Below are 17,961 nucleotides of genomic sequence, written 5' to 3'. Positions count from 1 at the left end.
CTCTCAACTCAGTGACCTCCTCGTGCTCGGATGGCCCAGATTAGCGTCAGTGCTGCACAAATGAACTACATAAGTAAACATGCTTTAGAAACAACCAACATCCAGTAGATTCACTTGAAATGATTTGACTGTAAATAGGTGGTTGAGAGCCCACCATTACTTCTACATGCAAGGAATTGTTTGAGGAAGCTTTTAAGTAGAAGGGGAATCAATAAGACAGATCTATGTACTGTACAGGTTGAAATGTGCTTTAAAAGGTTGTGATGATGCCCCACCTGCGTACAGAGCTGCTGCTCCTGGATCAGCTTCCTCCAGACTCCTGGATCAGCTTCCTCCAGACTCCTGGATCAGCTTCCTCCAGACTCCTGGATCAGCTTCCTCCAGACTCCTGGATCAGCTTCCTCCAGACTCCTGGATCAGCTTCCTACAGGTACAGTATGGCTGTTGAGCCTGTGTGTTACGGTTGGTTTGACGTGATTAAGTTCAGTATGCTTAGCCAACAAGACAGGAGGCCATGCATATCCATGGGGGCAGCAGCAAGATGTACAGCAGAACAAGAGACAGAGAGAGAGACAGAGACAGAGAGAAAGACAGACAGACAGACAGAGAAAGAGAGAGAGGAGGGGGGAGACACAGAAATTGAGGGGAGAGGAGCAGGAGTGAGAAAGAAGCGATAGTAGATGCATGGAGAGAGAGAGAGAGAGAAGGAGAGAGAGAGAGAGAGAGAGAGAGAGAGAGAGAGAGAGAGAGAGAGAGAGAGAGAGAGAGAGAGAGAGAGAGAGAGAAGGAGAGAGAGAGAGAGAGAAGGAGAGAGGTCACTTTGAGGAACTGGATGGAGGCACATGCCAAACACACTCTCTGCCTCTCTCTCTAATCCTCACCATGATCCACCGCTACTCCAGCCAACCGTCCGAGGCGGGCCACAACCCGTGATCAGAGGGCCCTAATCTGGGTCCTCCGCCTGCGAGTCGTCCACCTCAGACGCCACCGGCCCAGCGCCAGGGAGGAGTGGCAGGCCTGGCCCTCTCCAGAGAGACAGCTAGAGGTTGTGTCTACATGGATGGGCACTTCGCAGCTCCGCAGGGGTGAGAGGAAGGGGCAACATAGCAGCTGCTCAGGGCATATGGGCAGAATTCATTAAGACTTGGCTAAATAAGCCAATTGTGGAGACTGTAAATGTGTGTGTGTGTGAGAGAGTGTGTGTGTGTGTGTGTGTGTGTGTGTGTGTGAGAGTGTGTGTGTGTGAGACAGCCACAGTCACACAAAGACAGACAGACTACTCACTACAACAAAGCAGAACTAGAAATCTTTTCTTTTTTTTTACCACCCACGGAAGACTTAATGCCTGAACATCTCCCTCTATTTGTGTCTGACAGTAATTGAGCTGTGAGATGCATAGATGGCGTGTCCTCCTGGTCTTAGGTGTGTATCTCCAACTGTCACGAGACCATCCTGCTACAGGGAGACACAAACCTAATCACAGTCAGTAAATGTTAAACCTGTTATCCCTATAGCACAGCGTAGTGCCAGTAGCACACATCTGTATTCACACTCAGGAATCCAAGGCAATCAACACTGAATGCTGATACACGAAACCTTAGTTTGAAAGCGGCATTCAGGTTTTTTTTTGTCTATTAGTAATCTGTGTTCCTCTGAATGAGGGCCGTATTGAAGTTGTCTTGTTATGTGGCTCTGATGAATGGTTAACGTCTGACCGCACGCCTGGCCAGCGGCGGCCATCTTGGAGCAGAGGAAGAGCCATGTTTCCTTATCCTGTAAAAGGGTTATAATGTATGCTAATCCCCCAGGTGTCAATAGGAAATCTGTTCAATACATTTGAGATGATAGTGAAGAAGGGGCCGTTCGTATCGAAGAGCTGCAAGATAAAGTCGATGGCAACAGTCAATAACAATAAGGTTGTAGGCTTTAATGAGGAATGTTAATTTGAAGACAATCAACTGGATTTCAGCTTAGCTGATTATCAACCTTGGACTTGTATCTGAGGCTGCAGGGCCTTGATAAAGCAGAGACATCAGCCTCGGGTAGTTAGGGAGGGATTCTCCAACAAAAGTGAGCTTGACTTTCTCTTTGAGTGGTGTTAAGATAACAGTGGCTAATGTCAACTTCCAGAGTGGAAGTTGTCTTGTGACTGGGGTGTGATGAAGGATGTGACATAAAAATTATTATTAATTATTATTTACTCATAACTATCCAAGTAAATTAAGACTGAAACCATATGCATTTGTTGTAGTTTATTTATAGAAAATATATATAATTTGGAATATGAAAACAGTTGGAAGTGAGACAGATGAAATGCAGCTTCTTTTGCCTTTTTTGGACATGGCCATAAACCTTTTCCCAAGGGCGGTATTTCAGCCCAGCCCAGCCCACCGTGGCCCAGCCCAGCCCAGCCCACCGTGCCCCAGCCCACCGTGCCCCAGCCCAGCCCAGCCCAGCCCCAGCCCAGCCCAGCCCCACCGTGCCCCAGCCCGGCCCTGCTGGCCCAGCCCAGCTCCTCCTCACGCTACAGGCAGTGGGCTCTGGTCGTCCTTCTCTCCTTGATCCCATTCCGTCAGCAGCTCTGAGGACACTTCTGTAAACAGATGATCCCAGTCCCATCCCACGTCCTCCTGAGGGGAGAGAGGAAGGGAGGCACAGGGAGGGACAGAGAGAACAAGAGAGGACAAGGGAGAAGATGGAGGAGACAGAAGCGAAGAGCAGAACAGGGGGGATGAGAGAAGGAGAGCAGAGCAGAGTTAATGTACACATCATAAATCTTGATTACCTGGGAGACAGAGTGTCGACCTCCCCTGGTGTTCCAGAAACAGCTGGACAGGGCCTCTCTGGAAATGCCCAGGCTATATTTACAAAAAACACACTCACCTCTCTCACCTCCTGCTCCGGAGCTAAAACCTTGGTGAGGAGCTTCAAGTCAATCTCCCCATCCTGGGTACAGAACAAGCAGGAAAACGAAGCTTAGCTTGCACAAACCCTGGCTCTCTCACCAGAGAGCTTTGATCTTCAAGGAGGCCTTGAAGGGCAAGACTGGTGTGCAGTACACAGCACCGTCTAATACGAAGAATGTCATCCATTCATTGAACCAATGCTTTTATCCAAAGTGATGTATAGTACAGGGGAGGGAACCTGCCACTTCTTGATCTGCTTTTAAGTGCTCTAACTACTGAACTAGACCTAAACTGGAGCTCTTGTCTTGGTTGTCTTACCAGTGTCTGGAAGGCGGAGTACTTCATGAGGTCATTGTCCAGATCTCTATAGGTCATCACCCGGTTCACCTGGATGCTACAAGACACACAGAGGTCAAACAGTAAACACAACATCCTCAACATCCTGTGAACAGAGGCAGCACAGGACACTGTGAACAGAGGCAGCACAGGACACTGTGAACAGAGGCAGCACAGGACACTGTGAACAGAGGCAGCACAGGACACTGTGAACAGAGGCAGCACAGGACACTGTGAACAGAGGCAGCACAGCACACATCTCTCACACAGAAGTGGCCCCACGCAGCCTCGACCGGACACAGGTTTGTCTCTGCGCTATGAAAGACGGAATCACAGAGGGTAATCTCCTGTCATGCTGTGCGGTGAAACCAGAAGCTCAAGAAGTCTTACAGCCCTTTAAGCACATTGGAAAAGTGATGGAGGCTAACTAGCTTGTCAGAAGTTTGGGCCGTCGCTCTCAGGGACTTCACAGGAGACCAGAGCGAGATCAGGAGATGAGCGCCAGGAAGTAACTGCCTCAAATTGAAACCCAGCTGCTTATCTGGGGTAAGAATTAAGAGAGGGGCTGAGAGAGTGGCCAGAGCCTAGCAGTGCATGCCAGTCCTACTTACTGCACATTACACGCTACATTGCCCCTGCAATGAGTTCAATGTGGATATTATCTGGCACAGAGAGCGGGCCCCAGTCTAATAACCTCTGCTGCTGTCACAGCCTTGCTACATAGCGGACACATGTCGGCGTGTCTCTCACTGCCCTGTAAATCAAAGGGCCCCCGCTAGCGAGGGCCCCGCTAACCGAGCAGCATAAATCACACTGTTGTGTTATTCCTCCGTAACGGGCCGATACGCAGAGATCCTGCCAGCCCCGAGTGAGGACACGAGGGGACGGTCAGGGAGGGAGGCTGTGCCGCTCCCGCTCTGAGGTCAGAGGTCAAGGGGTCTGAGGCTGGGATCAAACACAAGCAGCCGGATCCGCAATATCAGCCATTTTGGCCGCTATGAAACCATGTCAGGTCCACATCACATGACATCAGCATGAGCCTGACTGGTGAGAAGTTAAAGATGTTTTGTCTGAAGCGAGTCAGACTGAAGTGGACATAGTGGAGGACCAGGAAAACAGATCTGTGTGGTCCAGCAGCTGCTCCACGGCCGGGGTCAGCGCGTCTCTGTGGAGGGAGTACCTGGGAGGGGCTGCCACCTGCATGGTCAGGTCTTCCTCCTGAACCTCATCCAGGTCTGGAATCACAGGAATATCTACCAAACAAAACAATGTGTCATTTTAAATGCCATATAACATGTGTTACCTTATATATATATATATCTTTAAATCACAATTACAGTACAATCTGTGAACTTTGATCACAAAATTTATAATTTCAAAGTCTGCATTATATGGTTTCTCAGTGTGTGTGTGTGTGTGTGTGCCTGGAAGCAGGAATTGGCATTTGATACTTTCCCCCCTCCCCCCTCCCTCCCCCCTCCCTCCCTCCATCCCTCCCTCCCCCCCTCCACATCCTCCTAAGAGCTGCCCTGTCACAATAGCCAGGCGGCCATGAATATTCAGCAGGCAAGTCGGCAGCCCTTCCCGCTGTGAGAGCGGCTCTGGCCAGGGGCTCCCCGGAAAGCGCCCCCCGCTACCCCAGCATTTGGGCCCTGTCAGCACCGCCCACCCCCAGGAACCTCGGTGGCCGGCGAGCCGACCTCCGCGTCCACTCTGCCACTCCGACCGGGGCGGCGGCCAGCCACGAGCAGGAGTGTGTGCTCGCGGGCCCATCTGTGTGGGGTCGGAGGTCACGGTGTGGCATGGCAGGGCATGGGGTGGCAGAGCAGCCAGCACGCTGCTCTAACAGTGGGAACCCGCTTTAATTGGCAAAACGCAACAGGACAGAGGATGGCTCGCTTCCCAAGAAGGACGGGGGAACTTTCACAGCACATCTCATATGGACTTGTGTTGGGAGAGGGGAGGTGGGGAGAGGGGAGGTGGGGAGAGGGGAGGTGGGGAGAGGGGAGGTGGGGAGAGGGGAGGGAGGGAGAGAGGGAGGGAGGGAGAAAGAGAGAGAGAGAGAGAGGGAGAGAGAGAGGGAGAGAGAGAGAGGGAGAGGGGAGGTGGGGAGAGGGGAGGTGGGGAGAGGGGAGAGGGGAGGTGGGGAGAGGGGGAGGGAGAGAGAGAGAGAGAGAGAGAGAGAGAGAGAGAGAGAGAGAGAGAGAGAGAGAGAGAGAGAGAGAGAGAGAGAGAGAGAGAGAGAGGGAGGTGGGGAGAGGGGAGGTGGGGAGAGGGGAGGTGGGGAGAGGGGAGGTGGGGAGAGGGGAGGTGGGGAGAGAGGGAGGGAGGAGAGAGAGAGAGAGAGAGAGAGAGAGAGAGAGAGAGAGAGAGAGAGAGAGAGAGAGAGAGAGAGAGGAGAGAGAGGGAGGTGGATTGGCTGGAGGGAGATGGGGCAAAATATTGAATTAGAAAGTGTTTGGAGTTTAGATTTAAATCTTTAACAACGTTATTTAAAATAATGTATGCTCTTATTTCCAAATCCCGCTCTGTATCAGTTATCAAAATCCCAGTTATGCAGGGCCATTAGAGTACATTGTAACAGGAACAGGACTGTTCCCGTAAGCATGTACACCAGGCATAACAGAAAAGCCATATCCAGGTGTCTTTTGTTGTTACTCTAAAACAGCATTGAGGTGATGGAGGTGTGTAGCAGCTTCCGCTCCCCAGGCCTACGTGGTGACAGTGAGCACCCTGAGCCTGCAGACAGCCAAGGGCAAGAGGCTGGGCAGTAATCTGTCCAACACAGAGCTGCCCCCCCAGGGGACAGTCAATAGCAGAGTTGTGCAGAGGTGAGGAGACGGAAGCAGGCTTCTCACACCAGGACAGCCTGAGACCGGGTCATAATTCCCTCCTAAGATACTGCTCTTCTAAAATCCACTATAATAAAAAATGGGATTTTATGTTTTATTGTTTTTTTAGGCATGGCCTGCCCAGTGTTTTTTTTTTTTTTTTTTTTTACTTTAGGAAGCTATCTGGTGAGAAAAAAGTTAAAAAAAATAAATAATCTTGAGAACAGACTGGTTGAGGGATCTGAAACATTCTTTAGCTGCAGGGAATCCAATCCAGAGGATAAATTCCGTTAACTTCCTCCACAGATAACACAGCTCCTCCGATGATAACTTATTCCTTTCTCTATTTTAATTAAACAAAATTAAAAATGCCACACTCGTTTAGCCGCTGACAAGATTCATCTGTGTTTCTGATTTCCAAATAAATGCAGGCGCAGGTATTTCATATTCATGAGGCCTCGTGACACTGTGTCCTCTCATACAAAGCACCGCGTTCAGCAGAATCTGGCCCCCCTGGACCCCCAATCAAATTTAATGGTCTTAGCGCAATGACATCAAAAAGCTTCACCGTCCAGCTCTTTGCACATAGCTTCCTGGGTCGCCCCCCCCACCACCAGCACCACCTACCCCCCCACCAGCACCACCTACCCCATCTCCACCAATAACGCACTATCAACACTATTCCATGTGAAGCAGCGTGCGGCCAGTTGTCTGTATGCAAACTCTATTATTAAGTGAGAAAAGGAACAACGTTTTTAAATGAGCTTTAAATTCAACCTATTACCGGAGGTCACGGGGGGGGGGGGTTAACAGCCGCTGCAAACAAGCCGCTGTTTTCCTGACAGAAAGGGCAACTCCATCAGAAGGAGCTGTCTGCCCCCAGGTGCCTCTCCCCTCCACACCTCCTGTCCAGCTGCTTAGTCAGCCAGCGGCCGGGCCGGGCATATCCCCATCACACCGGCGTGGGAGCGTTCCTCCTAGGGGGGCTCTGATCTCAGCAGGGAGGCAGGGGGGGAAGGGAGGCAGGAGGGCAGGGGGGCAGGGAGGCAGAGGGGCAGGGAGGCAGAGGGGCAGGGAGGCAGGGGGGCAGGGAGGCAGAGGGGCAGGGAGGCAGGGGGGCAGGGAGGCAGGGGGGCAGGGAGGCAGGGGGGCAGGGGGGCAGGGAGGCAGAGGGGCAGGGAGGCAGGGGGGCAGGGAGGCAGGAGGGCAGGAGGGTAGGGAGGAAGGGGGGCAGGGAGGCAGGGGGGCAGGGGAACGATTACCTAGTATAGGCCTGTCTATGACAGGCTTACCGGACGATCATCAGATCAGCGTCGGGAGAGAGAGAGACGTGAAACAGACGAGTGTGTTTGGGGTGGCGGGTCATGTGACGAGCAGGGGACAGTGGAGGTGGCTGCTAGGAGGACTGCCCCCCCCCCCCCCCCCCCTCTCTCTCTAGCCAGTGGACATGAGGAATAGGGGTAGGGGACACGATCAAGATCTCACTAACCCACAGCACGGTCATTTCCTGTGCCCCTGCCTGCAGCGTCTCCGTCCACACTCATCATCTGGGAGAGCTGAGCCGCCGGCCAACCGGCCGCCCTGCGCCTGCCCTCTCTGACGGGGCGTGCGAGCATGCGCGTGTGTGGGAACAAATCACCACTGTGTGCGGTTCTACGTCTACGTCTGTTTCAGTAAACAGGTTCTACTACACAGTGACAGTTTCAAAACGATCCCGTCTAACGTATATGCTAAAGGGGGAATATAATTGGAAGTGTTTTATAAAGTGTACATTTACAGGTGGGTTGAGGTCATTCTGGCATGTCCACGCTATACGTATCAACATATATAAATATAAAAAGGCCCTCACACAGTGCCATTGGTATGAGTGGTAACTCTTTAAACAATGTGGGCCAAACTGAGTACACTAACAGGGGCTCAGCACTCCTTTCTTTGCAGAGGCAATTTCACCCTTATTTCCCCTGTTACTTAGCTCGGAAAAATAGAACAATTATCCAAGGCAGTGCCTAGCTGCCAGTGTTTGTGATGCCAAACGCTGGGCCCTGAGGTGACCTCGTCAGAGCGCTGCTTGTCCCCTTGGATCAGGCCTCCGCAGCACCTGACCCACCACCGCCACGTGTGCGACCGTGTGTGTGTGTGTGTGTGTGTGTGTGTGAGAGTGTGTGTAAGCGTTTGTGTGAGTGTGAGTGAGTAGCAAGCGTCGCTCTGGGCGGGAGCCACTTAAACCCTGCCACGCTCAAGCCAATGAATGAGAGAAAAGGATTTACTGAATACTTGAGGTTGTTATGGACTTGAGTGAGTGTAGAAAATCACCAACCGTCCCCACGGCGACAGCTGTAACCTTATCAAATGAACATATTCACCCGTCACTTCCATCTGAAGCAGCGGGTAGCTATGCTTAGTTATGGGGTTTCCTGCTGGGGGTCCAAATACAGAGGGAAAAGAGGAGATTCCTCAAATGAACCGAGAAGAAATATGTTAGGAGTGTCAGGAGAAAGCGAGGATTTGAGTGCCTGCTTATCTGCTTTGTTTCCAGTGGATGAATGTGTCAGGGAGGGAGTGGAGGGCTCCTCTCTGCCCGTCAGGAGAGACTTGGGGCTGGGATACTGGCTGCTCTCACCTCCTTCATCATCCGAGCCCGGGGGGGTTTGCGGTCGCAGGCGGCGGCTGTAGAAACAGGAAGTGCGAGAGGATGAATTATTGAAAGCTTTCAAAGGCAGGTGAGGTCATCACCGAGAGCCAGACTTGGACTGGGATCTTTTGCTTTGATGATGGGCCTGTTTTTTGTTTTTTTTCCCTCCCCCTCAAACTAGGCTCCAGATTGGGCTGATAGCAGGCTTGCTCTATCTGTTCCTGAGTGGGAACACATTGGCCCCTGTCTGCACCACCAGACACCACCCTGGGGTTGGGCTCCCTCAATAACAGCACCTCTAAGGATGATTAAGAAAAACCACAGGGCGAGAGCGAGGAGCAGGATATAACAGAGACGCAGACAGGCTTGTGGGGAGGAGAGCATAGATCAAGGGACTATTCTGCAGTGCAGACAGTGTTTTCTCTCAAAGCCTGTGTCTCACTGTCAATGCAGTGCTGGATGCCAGCACGATGAGTGAAACACACACACACACACACACACACACACACTCACACACACACACACACACACTCACACACTCACACACACTCACACACACACACACACTCACACACACACACACTCACACTCACACACACACACACACTCACACACACACACTGTGTCCATCATGGCTGCCTATTTCAGGCTGCTACGACACATAAAAGGGCAGGATAGGGGGAAGGAGCGATAGTACGAGCCCGGCTTGGCTCCCAGAAAGAGTCAGAGTGATGACAGCTCAGTCACGCCAGCTTTTAATCATGTAAAGTGATTGTTCTTGGAAGGCAAGGATTAGTTGCAACCAAGGACAATCTAACAGTACAACCATTTTTGCTTCAGGGCAACAAGAAGAAACAAACATTTAAATTGGACCAATTTGAGTCGAATTTGAAAACATTAAATTGTGACTTAATTCAATCATTGAAGGGAGGAAGTGATTTGGAATAGATGGAGAGACCGTGTGAACTTACTCTTCCACATCATCCAGCGCAGGTCGTCTTCCAGACCTAAACACAAAGAAATGACATTGTAAGAGACAGTGACTAAAATCACATCACAGCTGTGTTTACAAATGAAGAAACAAAATAATGAAAATACAGGCGTTTGAAGGAATGAGACATTTGTGGCATAACTACAAGTACTAAGAAACGAATCCAGTGACCCCCAGTGCAGATGGTTCTCTGTGTGCCTGGTATTGAGGCATGGCCCAGCTTCATGCCCTGCTGGACCACAAGGCTATTTCCAGACTCCAGTCTATGTACACCGCCCAGCATGGTGACAGCACACCCAACACCAAATCACGACCTTTTCACACATTCTCACCTCGAACTCTGTATTTTCAGCCTTATTTTTACAGCAGCCTAATACCCCTCTCTAAGAAAGCACAGCCCCAGCCAATATTACACAAAGCCAAATAAGTAACCACACACAAAAATATTACAATAAACATTAAGGTGTTGAGAGGATGTCAGGGTTGTTTTACAGTGTAACTTCACAGAGTAACTTTACGTTGGCGTGTTTCTGAGACTTGTGTTAGTTTTCTAGGAAAGCTTGCTTCCTGTTCTGTTACTCCTGGTGGAGTAGTGCCCCCTACTGGATCCAGAGACAAAACATTCACTCCAAACTGAACACAGATTTTAGGAGGAACAACTCATGTACCAAAAAATATTAATCAAAATATTAATCAATCGAAGCTTAAACCGTGACACTATAAATCAACTGATCTTTAAAGGGCCGCCTATCACGTGACACATGACAGAGTAAAACTCCCATGGGCCAAGGGCCAGAGAGATGGCCTGGGAGGGTCTCCAGGGAGCCGTGCAGTGAGGCAGGGCCAGGGCAGGGCCTGGCAGTCCGCCTCCCTGGAGGAAGGCAGAGTAAACATGCCCTCCAGGTTCTAGCCGGCCCTGCTGGCCTTGGGGTCTAGCCTGGAGCAGGAAGATAGCCCCCCCCCCCCTGCTATCTGTCCCTCTAACATCTACCCAGTCACCACCATTGTGGCAGTAATTGGTTTCTAATTAACAATTCATTCATTATGAACAATCTATTTATACAGTTAGTAGTTGACATTGTTCTCAAGGGAGACCAAACCCACACAGGAGGGACAAGCACAGGAAGAGCCAGACCCAACACAGCCTAAAGCACAGACCCAACACAGGCTGCACTAGCACAGACCCAAAACAGGCTGCACTTGCAAAGAAACTGACCCAACACAGGCTACACATTGGCATCTTTTCATCCGTCTTTTTAAGACCTCCCAGGCTGAAACCACAGCATCCGCTGGAGGCTGCCAGCGTGGCCAGTCCTCCAGAGGCAGCAGGGCAGAGAGAGGCAGCAGGGCAGAGAGAGGCAGTAGGGCAGAGAGAGGCAGCAGGGAAGAGAGAGGCAGCAGGGAAGGAGAGCCAGCAGGGAAGAGAGAGGCAGCAGGAAAGAGAGAGGCAGCAGGGAAGGAGAGCCAGCAGGGAAGAGAGAGGCAGCAGGAAAGAGAGAGGCAGCAGGGCAGAGAGAGGCAGCAGGGCAGAGAGAGGCAGCAGGGCAGAGAAAGGCAGCAGGGCAGAGAGAGGCAGCAGGGCAGAGAGAGGCAGCAGGGCAGGGAGAGGCAGCAGGGCAGGGAGAGGCAGCAGGGCACGGAGAGGCAGCAGGGCAGGGAGAGGCAGCAGAGAGAGGCAGCAGGGCAGGGAGAGGCAGCAGGGCAGGGAGAGGCAGCAGGGCAGGGAGAGGCAGCAGGGCAGGGAGAGGCAGCAGAGAGAGGCAGCAGGGCAGGGAGAGGCAGCAGGGCAGGGAGAGGCAGCAGGGCAGGGAGAGGCAGCAGGGCAGGGAGAGGCAGCAGGGCAGGGAGAGGCAGCAGAGCAGGGAGAGGCAGCAGGGCAGGGAGAGGCAGCAGGGCAGGGAGAGGCAGCAGAGAGAGGCAGCAGGGCAGGGAGAGGCAGCAGGGCAGGGAGAGGCAGCAGCCACCTCGCTGCCCTTGGACTGTGTCCGGTCTGGGGGAGAAGCGAGGGGCGGAGACATTTAAGACACATTACAGGCCCCTTGATTAAGACTCATGTAAAGCAAAACGATAGACATGGTAAAACTGTCTGGAAAAAGTTGTTAGGGATAAAATATATTGTGACAACCCGGCTTCAAAGGTTCATCAATAAACTGACAGATCATTTAGTGTCAATTAGGAGTGATAGATCGACGAATCCTGGGATTTCTGCGCTGGGATTAGAGGGAGGAGGGCAGCAGTGATTGAGCACGAGAGGTGACATTGAAAGGAAAGTCCTTGTCTGATCCAGGGGGGACCATTACTTACTTTGTTTCACAGAGGATCAATGAACGTGAGAAACCCTTAACAGCTCCTGGATTCCAGGCTCTGCCAAAGCAGGAATCAAGAGGAAGTGACACCCTGACCTTCCAAGGGGGAAAGAAGATATATGGAGTTTGCTGTTCTCTTGACTTGCACTAACGGCCCAGAAAACCACGCAAATAAACCCATTTGACTCAGCCAGTTGGCTTTGGATGTATCTGTATGGCTTTCTGCATCTCAGGGCTCCCTCCTCTCCTCAGAGACCAGACGGGGAGAGCCAGCGGTGGATGGAGTGGAGACGAAGCTCAGCAATCTGATTAGCCTGAGCTCTCAGTCTACTCAGACGCACGGACACAGCAACTGTTCATCCATTACGGCCGTTTGAAGGCTTTTGTGCGGCTTTGTATTACCGCGGCAGGGAATTCTCTTCTTGTGTATTTCCAAATGTCCTGTCGCTGCTGTGTTTGTCTTTATGCAGCGAGACAGCTGTGGTAAGAGGTGATTAAGCGTCTCTAACCCTGGTGATGAAGTGGCTCGCTGACTAACAGTGCCCTCCTGTGGCTGAAGCATTACCCACGTCAATTACCACCTCCCTCCCAGATGAAGATGAATAGGCAGCTTCGGGCTCAGACAAGCTCTCCGTAACCTTGTTGATTCACAGCCCAAACGGCAAAATATGCATTGATAAATAGTCTCATTCGACAGTATGAGAGACCATTAATAATAAAAGAACATTGCTCCCAACCTAACCATGTGTGTGTTTGAGAGGCCGCTGTGTGGTAGAGGGTGACCCGGTGGAGGATTGTGTGGAGTGGGTAGATGGATGAGGGTAGTTACTCACTTTGCAGAGCCTGGTCCAGTAGTCTCCTCGGCCCAGCCACTCTGCCTGCGCCCCGGCTTGGGAGGGGGTCCCTGACGTAAGAGATATCATTAGCGACAAACAACTGACAGTCCATCTCCTTATCTGAAACGGTTCATTCCTCCTTCCCAGCACTTCCCATGGATGGAGCAAATCTACAAGTCAGGTGGCTGAGCGGTGAGGGAGTCGGGCTGGTAATCAGAAGGTTGCCAGATCGATTCCCGGCCGTGCCAAATGACGTTGTGTCCTTGGGCAAGGCACTTCACCCTACTTGCCTCCGGGGGAATGTCCTTGTACTTAATGTAAGTCGCTCTGGATAAGAGCTTCTGCAAAATGACTAAATGTAAAGAGTGGGAACGCATATTGTTCCCACTACAAACTGGACACTGTATGAGGGTGCTACTCGGCCAAAATTCAACAGGAAAGAGAATGTTTTCAACAACATCAGACTAGATGAGCTAAATCTTTTATTGTTTTCTGGTTTGGCGTAGACTACATAATCTTACTGCTGTACCTCACACTGTTTCACTATGTTGACAGCTGATAGCCTCTCACTTAAGATACAATGGAATGGCACGCACATTGTAAGACGGTCTACATACAAACCCTAGCATTGTTTATTATGGTTGTGAATACTTCCCAATGGTAGAGCTTGGATGTAAAGAGGAGTGTGGGAACTGCCACACAGAGCCTCGCCAAGGACTGCAGGGCTGACCCAAAATAGAGTCACAGGAAGAAAAAAAAACCCTCTCCCTCTCATTCTTTGATTCTGAAAATAGTACTGAAAATAGTCTATTGAGTTTGGACCGTGGTCCTGAGACTGCAGCCCTGAAAACAGCTCTTCACTGAAGGAATTCCTCAGGGCACACAAGCTAGGCCGGGCAGTAGACAAATTAATATAGAAAAGAAAAAAAAAGAAAATGTTCTCATTACCAAATTGGGTCTGTAAAGGACAATCGGCCCAGTAATAATCTTTTTCCAGGAAGAAAGAGGAAATCATGTTTCACGGCTGGTTCCTTTAGGAAGCCCATTTATAAACTTGAATGTCTTTGTGAAAAGAGCAGAGAGAGAGTGGGGGCTAGCAGAGAGAGAGTGGGGGGGCTAGCAGAGAGAGAGTGGGGCTAGCAGAGAGAGAGTGGGGCTAGCAGAGAGAGAGTGGGGCTAGCAGAGAGAGAGTGGGGGGGCTAGCAGAGAGAGAGTGGGGGCTAGCAGAGAGAGAGTGGGGCTAGCAGAGAGAGAGTGGGGGCTAGCAGAGAGAGAGTGGGGCTAGCAGAGAGAGAGTGGGGCTAGCAGAGAGAGAGTGGGGGCTAGCAGAGAGAGAGTGGGGCTAGCAGAGAGAGAGTGGGGCTAGCAGAGAGAGAGTGGGGCTAGCAGAGAGAGAGTGGGGGCTAGCAGAGAGAGAGTGGGGCTAGCAGAGAGAGAGTGGTGGCTAGCAGAGAGAGAGTGGTGGCTAGCAGAGAGAGAGTGGGGGCTAGCAGAGAGAGAGTGGGGCTAGCAGAGAGAGAGTGGGGCTAGCAGAGAGAGAGTGGGGGCTAGCAGAGAGAGAGTGGGGGCTAGCAGAGAGAGAGTGGGGGCTAGCAGAGAGAGAGTGGGGCTAGCAGAGAGAGAGTGGGGGCTAGCAGAGAGAGTGGGGGGGGGCTAGCAGAGAGAGAGTGGGGGCTAGCAGAGAGAGAGTGGGGCTAGCAGAGAGAGAGTGGGGGCTAGCAGAGAGAGAGTGGGGGCTAGCAGAGAGAGAGTGGGGGCTAGCAGGGAGAGAGTGGGGCTAGCAGAGAGAGAGTGGGGGCTAGCAGGGAGAGAGTGGGGGCTAGCAGAGAGAGAGTGGGGGGGCTAGCAGAGAGAGAGTGGTGGCTAGCAGAGAGAGTGGGGGCTAGCAGAGAGAGAGTGGGGCTAGCAGAGAGAGAGTGGTGGCTAGCAGAGAGAGAGTGGGGGCTAGCAGAGAGAGAGTGGGGGGGCTAGCAGAGAGAGAGTGGTGGCTAGCAGAGAGAGAGTGGGGGCTAGCAGAGAGAGAGTGGGGCTAGCAGAGAGAGAGTGGGGCTAGCAGAGAGAGAGTGGGGGCTAGCAGAGAGAGAGTGGGGCTAGCAGAGAGAGAGTGGGGGCTAGCAGAGAGAGAGTGGGGGCTAGCAGAGAGAGAGTGGGGCTAGCAGAGAGAGAGTGGGGGCTAGCAGAGAGAGAGTGGGGCTAGCAGAGAGAGAGTGGGGCTAGCAGAGAGAGAGTGGGGGGCTAGCAGAGAGAGAGTGGGGCTAGCAGAGAGAGAGTGGGGCTAGCAGAGAGAGAGTGGGGGCTAGCAGAGAGAGAGTGGGGGCTAGCAGAGAGAGAGTGGGGCTAGCAGAGAGAGAGTGGGGCTAGCAGAGAGAGAGTGGGGCTAGCAGAGAGAGAGTGGGGGGGCTAGCAGAGAGAGAGTGGGGCTAGCAGAGAGAGAGTGGGGGCTAGCAGAGAGAGAGTGGGGCTAGCAGAGAGAGAGTGGTGGCTAGCAGAGAGAGAGTGGGGGGGCTAGCAGAGAGAGAGTGGGGCTAGCAGAGAGAGAGTGGGGCTAGCAGAGAGAGAGTGGGGGGGCTAGCAGAGAGAGAGTGGGGCTAGCAGAGAGAGAGTGGGGGCTAGCAGAGAGAGAGTGGGGGCTAGCCAAAGCTGCACTGCTACTGAGCTGATCATGTCATTTCATGCAATTAGTAAAAAATATTATTCAAATTAAATGAAAGGAGACTAACTAAATAGCAATCGTGACTACATATCAGTACCACACAATTACTGAGTAAATTATTCTCTTCCAGTGTGCTATTGTGAAACCTCATTGAAGGCTCTCTGACAATCTTATATTAAACATCAGAAGTTCTCTACAGACCAATGTCCAAACTTGTTCAATGATGCGAATTCCAAAAAAGGTATAATGGGGTTTATAGTAATACCTGCATTGTCAAAAAAAACAAGTATGACCAAATATGACCTCAGCAAAGGGATGGTAAAACATCCATAATCATTTGTCCCCTATGCCTCCATTTCCTCATTCATGAATGTATGACTGTGTAGGGCTACAAGTTGTGCACACATGCCATTGGCTCTGTCACATTCAAACTATAGAATACTTTCAGTCAGGTTTTTTTTTTTTTTTTTTTTTTACCATGTGGGGAATGTGACCAATCAGTTGGGTATGTTTAGGAAGAGCAGTTCAGGGCTGATAAACGATTGAGTCTGCAAATAAACCAAACCAGTCGCACGTCATCCTTGAGAAATGCATTGTATGTGCACAGGAGGTCAAGGAGGGCGCGAGAATCATGATGCTGCATTAGGGGAAGTTGGCCTAATTTGGGATGATTACAGCACAGAGATTGCTGGAATTCTTGGTTAGTTAATGCTGGCTGGCTTACAGTTTCCCTTCTGGAGACATGCAGTAGTAGGGACTCACAATGCCATGCATGCCAATGTTTGGTAGCAATGTGGCTGACTTTGTTAAATGTCATCTCCAATTTATACATGTATTCATTTCCTGTAAGTATGGGAGATAATGGAGAGGTATGAATACACATGAATCAACACAGAACAACAGAAGACTAGCATCTAAACTGCTGCCTATAAGCAAAGTATGTTGAAGAGCAGTGTAGTTCCGTGTGGTGTAAACTCATGAATGTGTGCACCACATCTTACACCCTATTAAGACACGTTTCTTAATAAAATTAATTTCTTAATACAATTACATCAAACAGAGAAACGCTTAATAGGGTCAAATGCGGCCTAAGAACTTTATACCACCATGTCCAGCCAAGCGATTGAATGACCATAACAATCGCCTGTTTATTATGTAAGAACACTAAACTCAACTTCTGTTACTGTATTTGCTTAATGAATTCTGTACCTAATAAGGGGCAAAATCTGGGTTGTTAGAATCTCGGACCAAAGGTCAGCAGTGCTGCTTTTCCAGATTCCTGACCGATGCCTCAGACCACACCACATTATGGCCTCACTTTAGTAAATAACTGTAATTAATGAATGCATTAACAAGTACAAACATAAACTGTCTATTCCACCCAATATAAATAGCCTGAATGCAAATGGTATAAAGTTGCCTCACTTATTTTCTTTCCACACTGCCAAGCCATGCACATGCTAGTCCATGCAACACGTGCAAAACGCATACCTCCTCATCTTCCTTGGTTCATGCATAAGAAATTAACACAACACAAAGTGCAGTGTCAGCTTGACTATAAGAACGAGGACATTGTGATCGACAGTCAGAACCGGAAATTGGCATCCTCACCTCCCCCGTGGATGAGGAAGACTTCCTGACATGACGAGCCTCGTCAGATGGAGGTTGCTCTGCCGTCAGTCGAGCTCTGCGACCCGTCTTAGCAACCTGAGGGAGGGACGGAGCAGGCACAGCTAGCATGGCTTGCTAACGAGCTAATGTAGCTCGATGCAATAGGTAACTCAACATGTTTCAGTTAAATAGTTAGCAAACGTTATTCAACGGCATTTTGACATAGATATTATTTGTAAGCAAATGAAGCCAACTAACAATAGCTAATAGCTAGAGTACTAGTAGCCAGCTAGCTCTGGCTGTTGACAGAGCCAGCTAGCCTACGTTATGCTTTGGGCATTTAACATATCCCACCAAAATTAACATTCACACGATAATGAACAGAAAGGCATGCGCTTATATATGCACTTAACGTCTACACTAATAGTTGCTTACGAGTTACAAAAACACCCACATTCTTAACAGCTCCACTCTCTCCAAGTTGAAGACTGTCGTCCATTTTTTCTTCCTGGAGATCAAACTAAGCGTCACACAGCAACCGTTGCCGTGGCGACAGTGATAACGGAGGAGAGGAGCATGCGCCATGAATTTGGGTACCCCAGCTTTACACTGTCCACATTAGGATAACTACTTAACTAAGGATGACATTTGAGCTGGAGAGAAATACACACACAAAATACTTGTTCAATACACACGTTTTGTGTTTGTTTGTTTTGTGTGTATTGAACATGCTCCTTCGCCAACCAGTCCAACTGCTACTCTAAGTCCTAGCAATATTCCTGGAAACTTGAGAATGCTTTGAAAAAGATCGCCCCTGATCTTCAGTGAGATTCCGAGGTGGTGGCCATATCTACTCTGT

The 17,961-nt window shown here is 50.6% G+C and overlaps 1 protein-coding gene across 1 annotated transcript; it reads right to left on the bottom strand.

Annotated features, from left to right (window-relative positions):
* Nucleotides 1-2,463: 2,463 nt before the first annotated feature.
* ift43 (intraflagellar transport 43 homolog (Chlamydomonas)) lies at nt 2,464-17,668 on the bottom strand. The gene is made up of 9 exons (XM_084681483.1): nt 17,557-17,668; nt 17,103-17,198; nt 12,836-12,906; nt 9,677-9,712; nt 8,694-8,740; nt 4,423-4,495; nt 3,225-3,300; nt 2,884-2,946; nt 2,464-2,630 (listed from the first exon to the last, which is right to left on the bottom strand). The coding sequence occupies exons 1-9, from the start codon at nt 17,599-17,601 to the stop codon at nt 2,520-2,522; spliced, it is 618 nt and encodes a 205-aa protein (XP_084537609.1). The 5' UTR covers nt 17,602-17,668; the 3' UTR covers nt 2,464-2,519.
* Nucleotides 17,669-17,961: the final 293 nt, after the last annotated feature.

This window comes from Hypomesus nipponensis, chromosome 3 (genome assembly GCF_054491055.1).
Source record: "Hypomesus nipponensis isolate SF chromosome 3, ASM5449105v1, whole genome shotgun sequence".
Classification (NCBI taxonomy): Eukaryota; Metazoa; Chordata; class Actinopteri; order Osmeriformes; family Osmeridae; genus Hypomesus; species Hypomesus nipponensis.
This window is presented reverse-complemented; position numbering and strand designations above follow the sequence as displayed.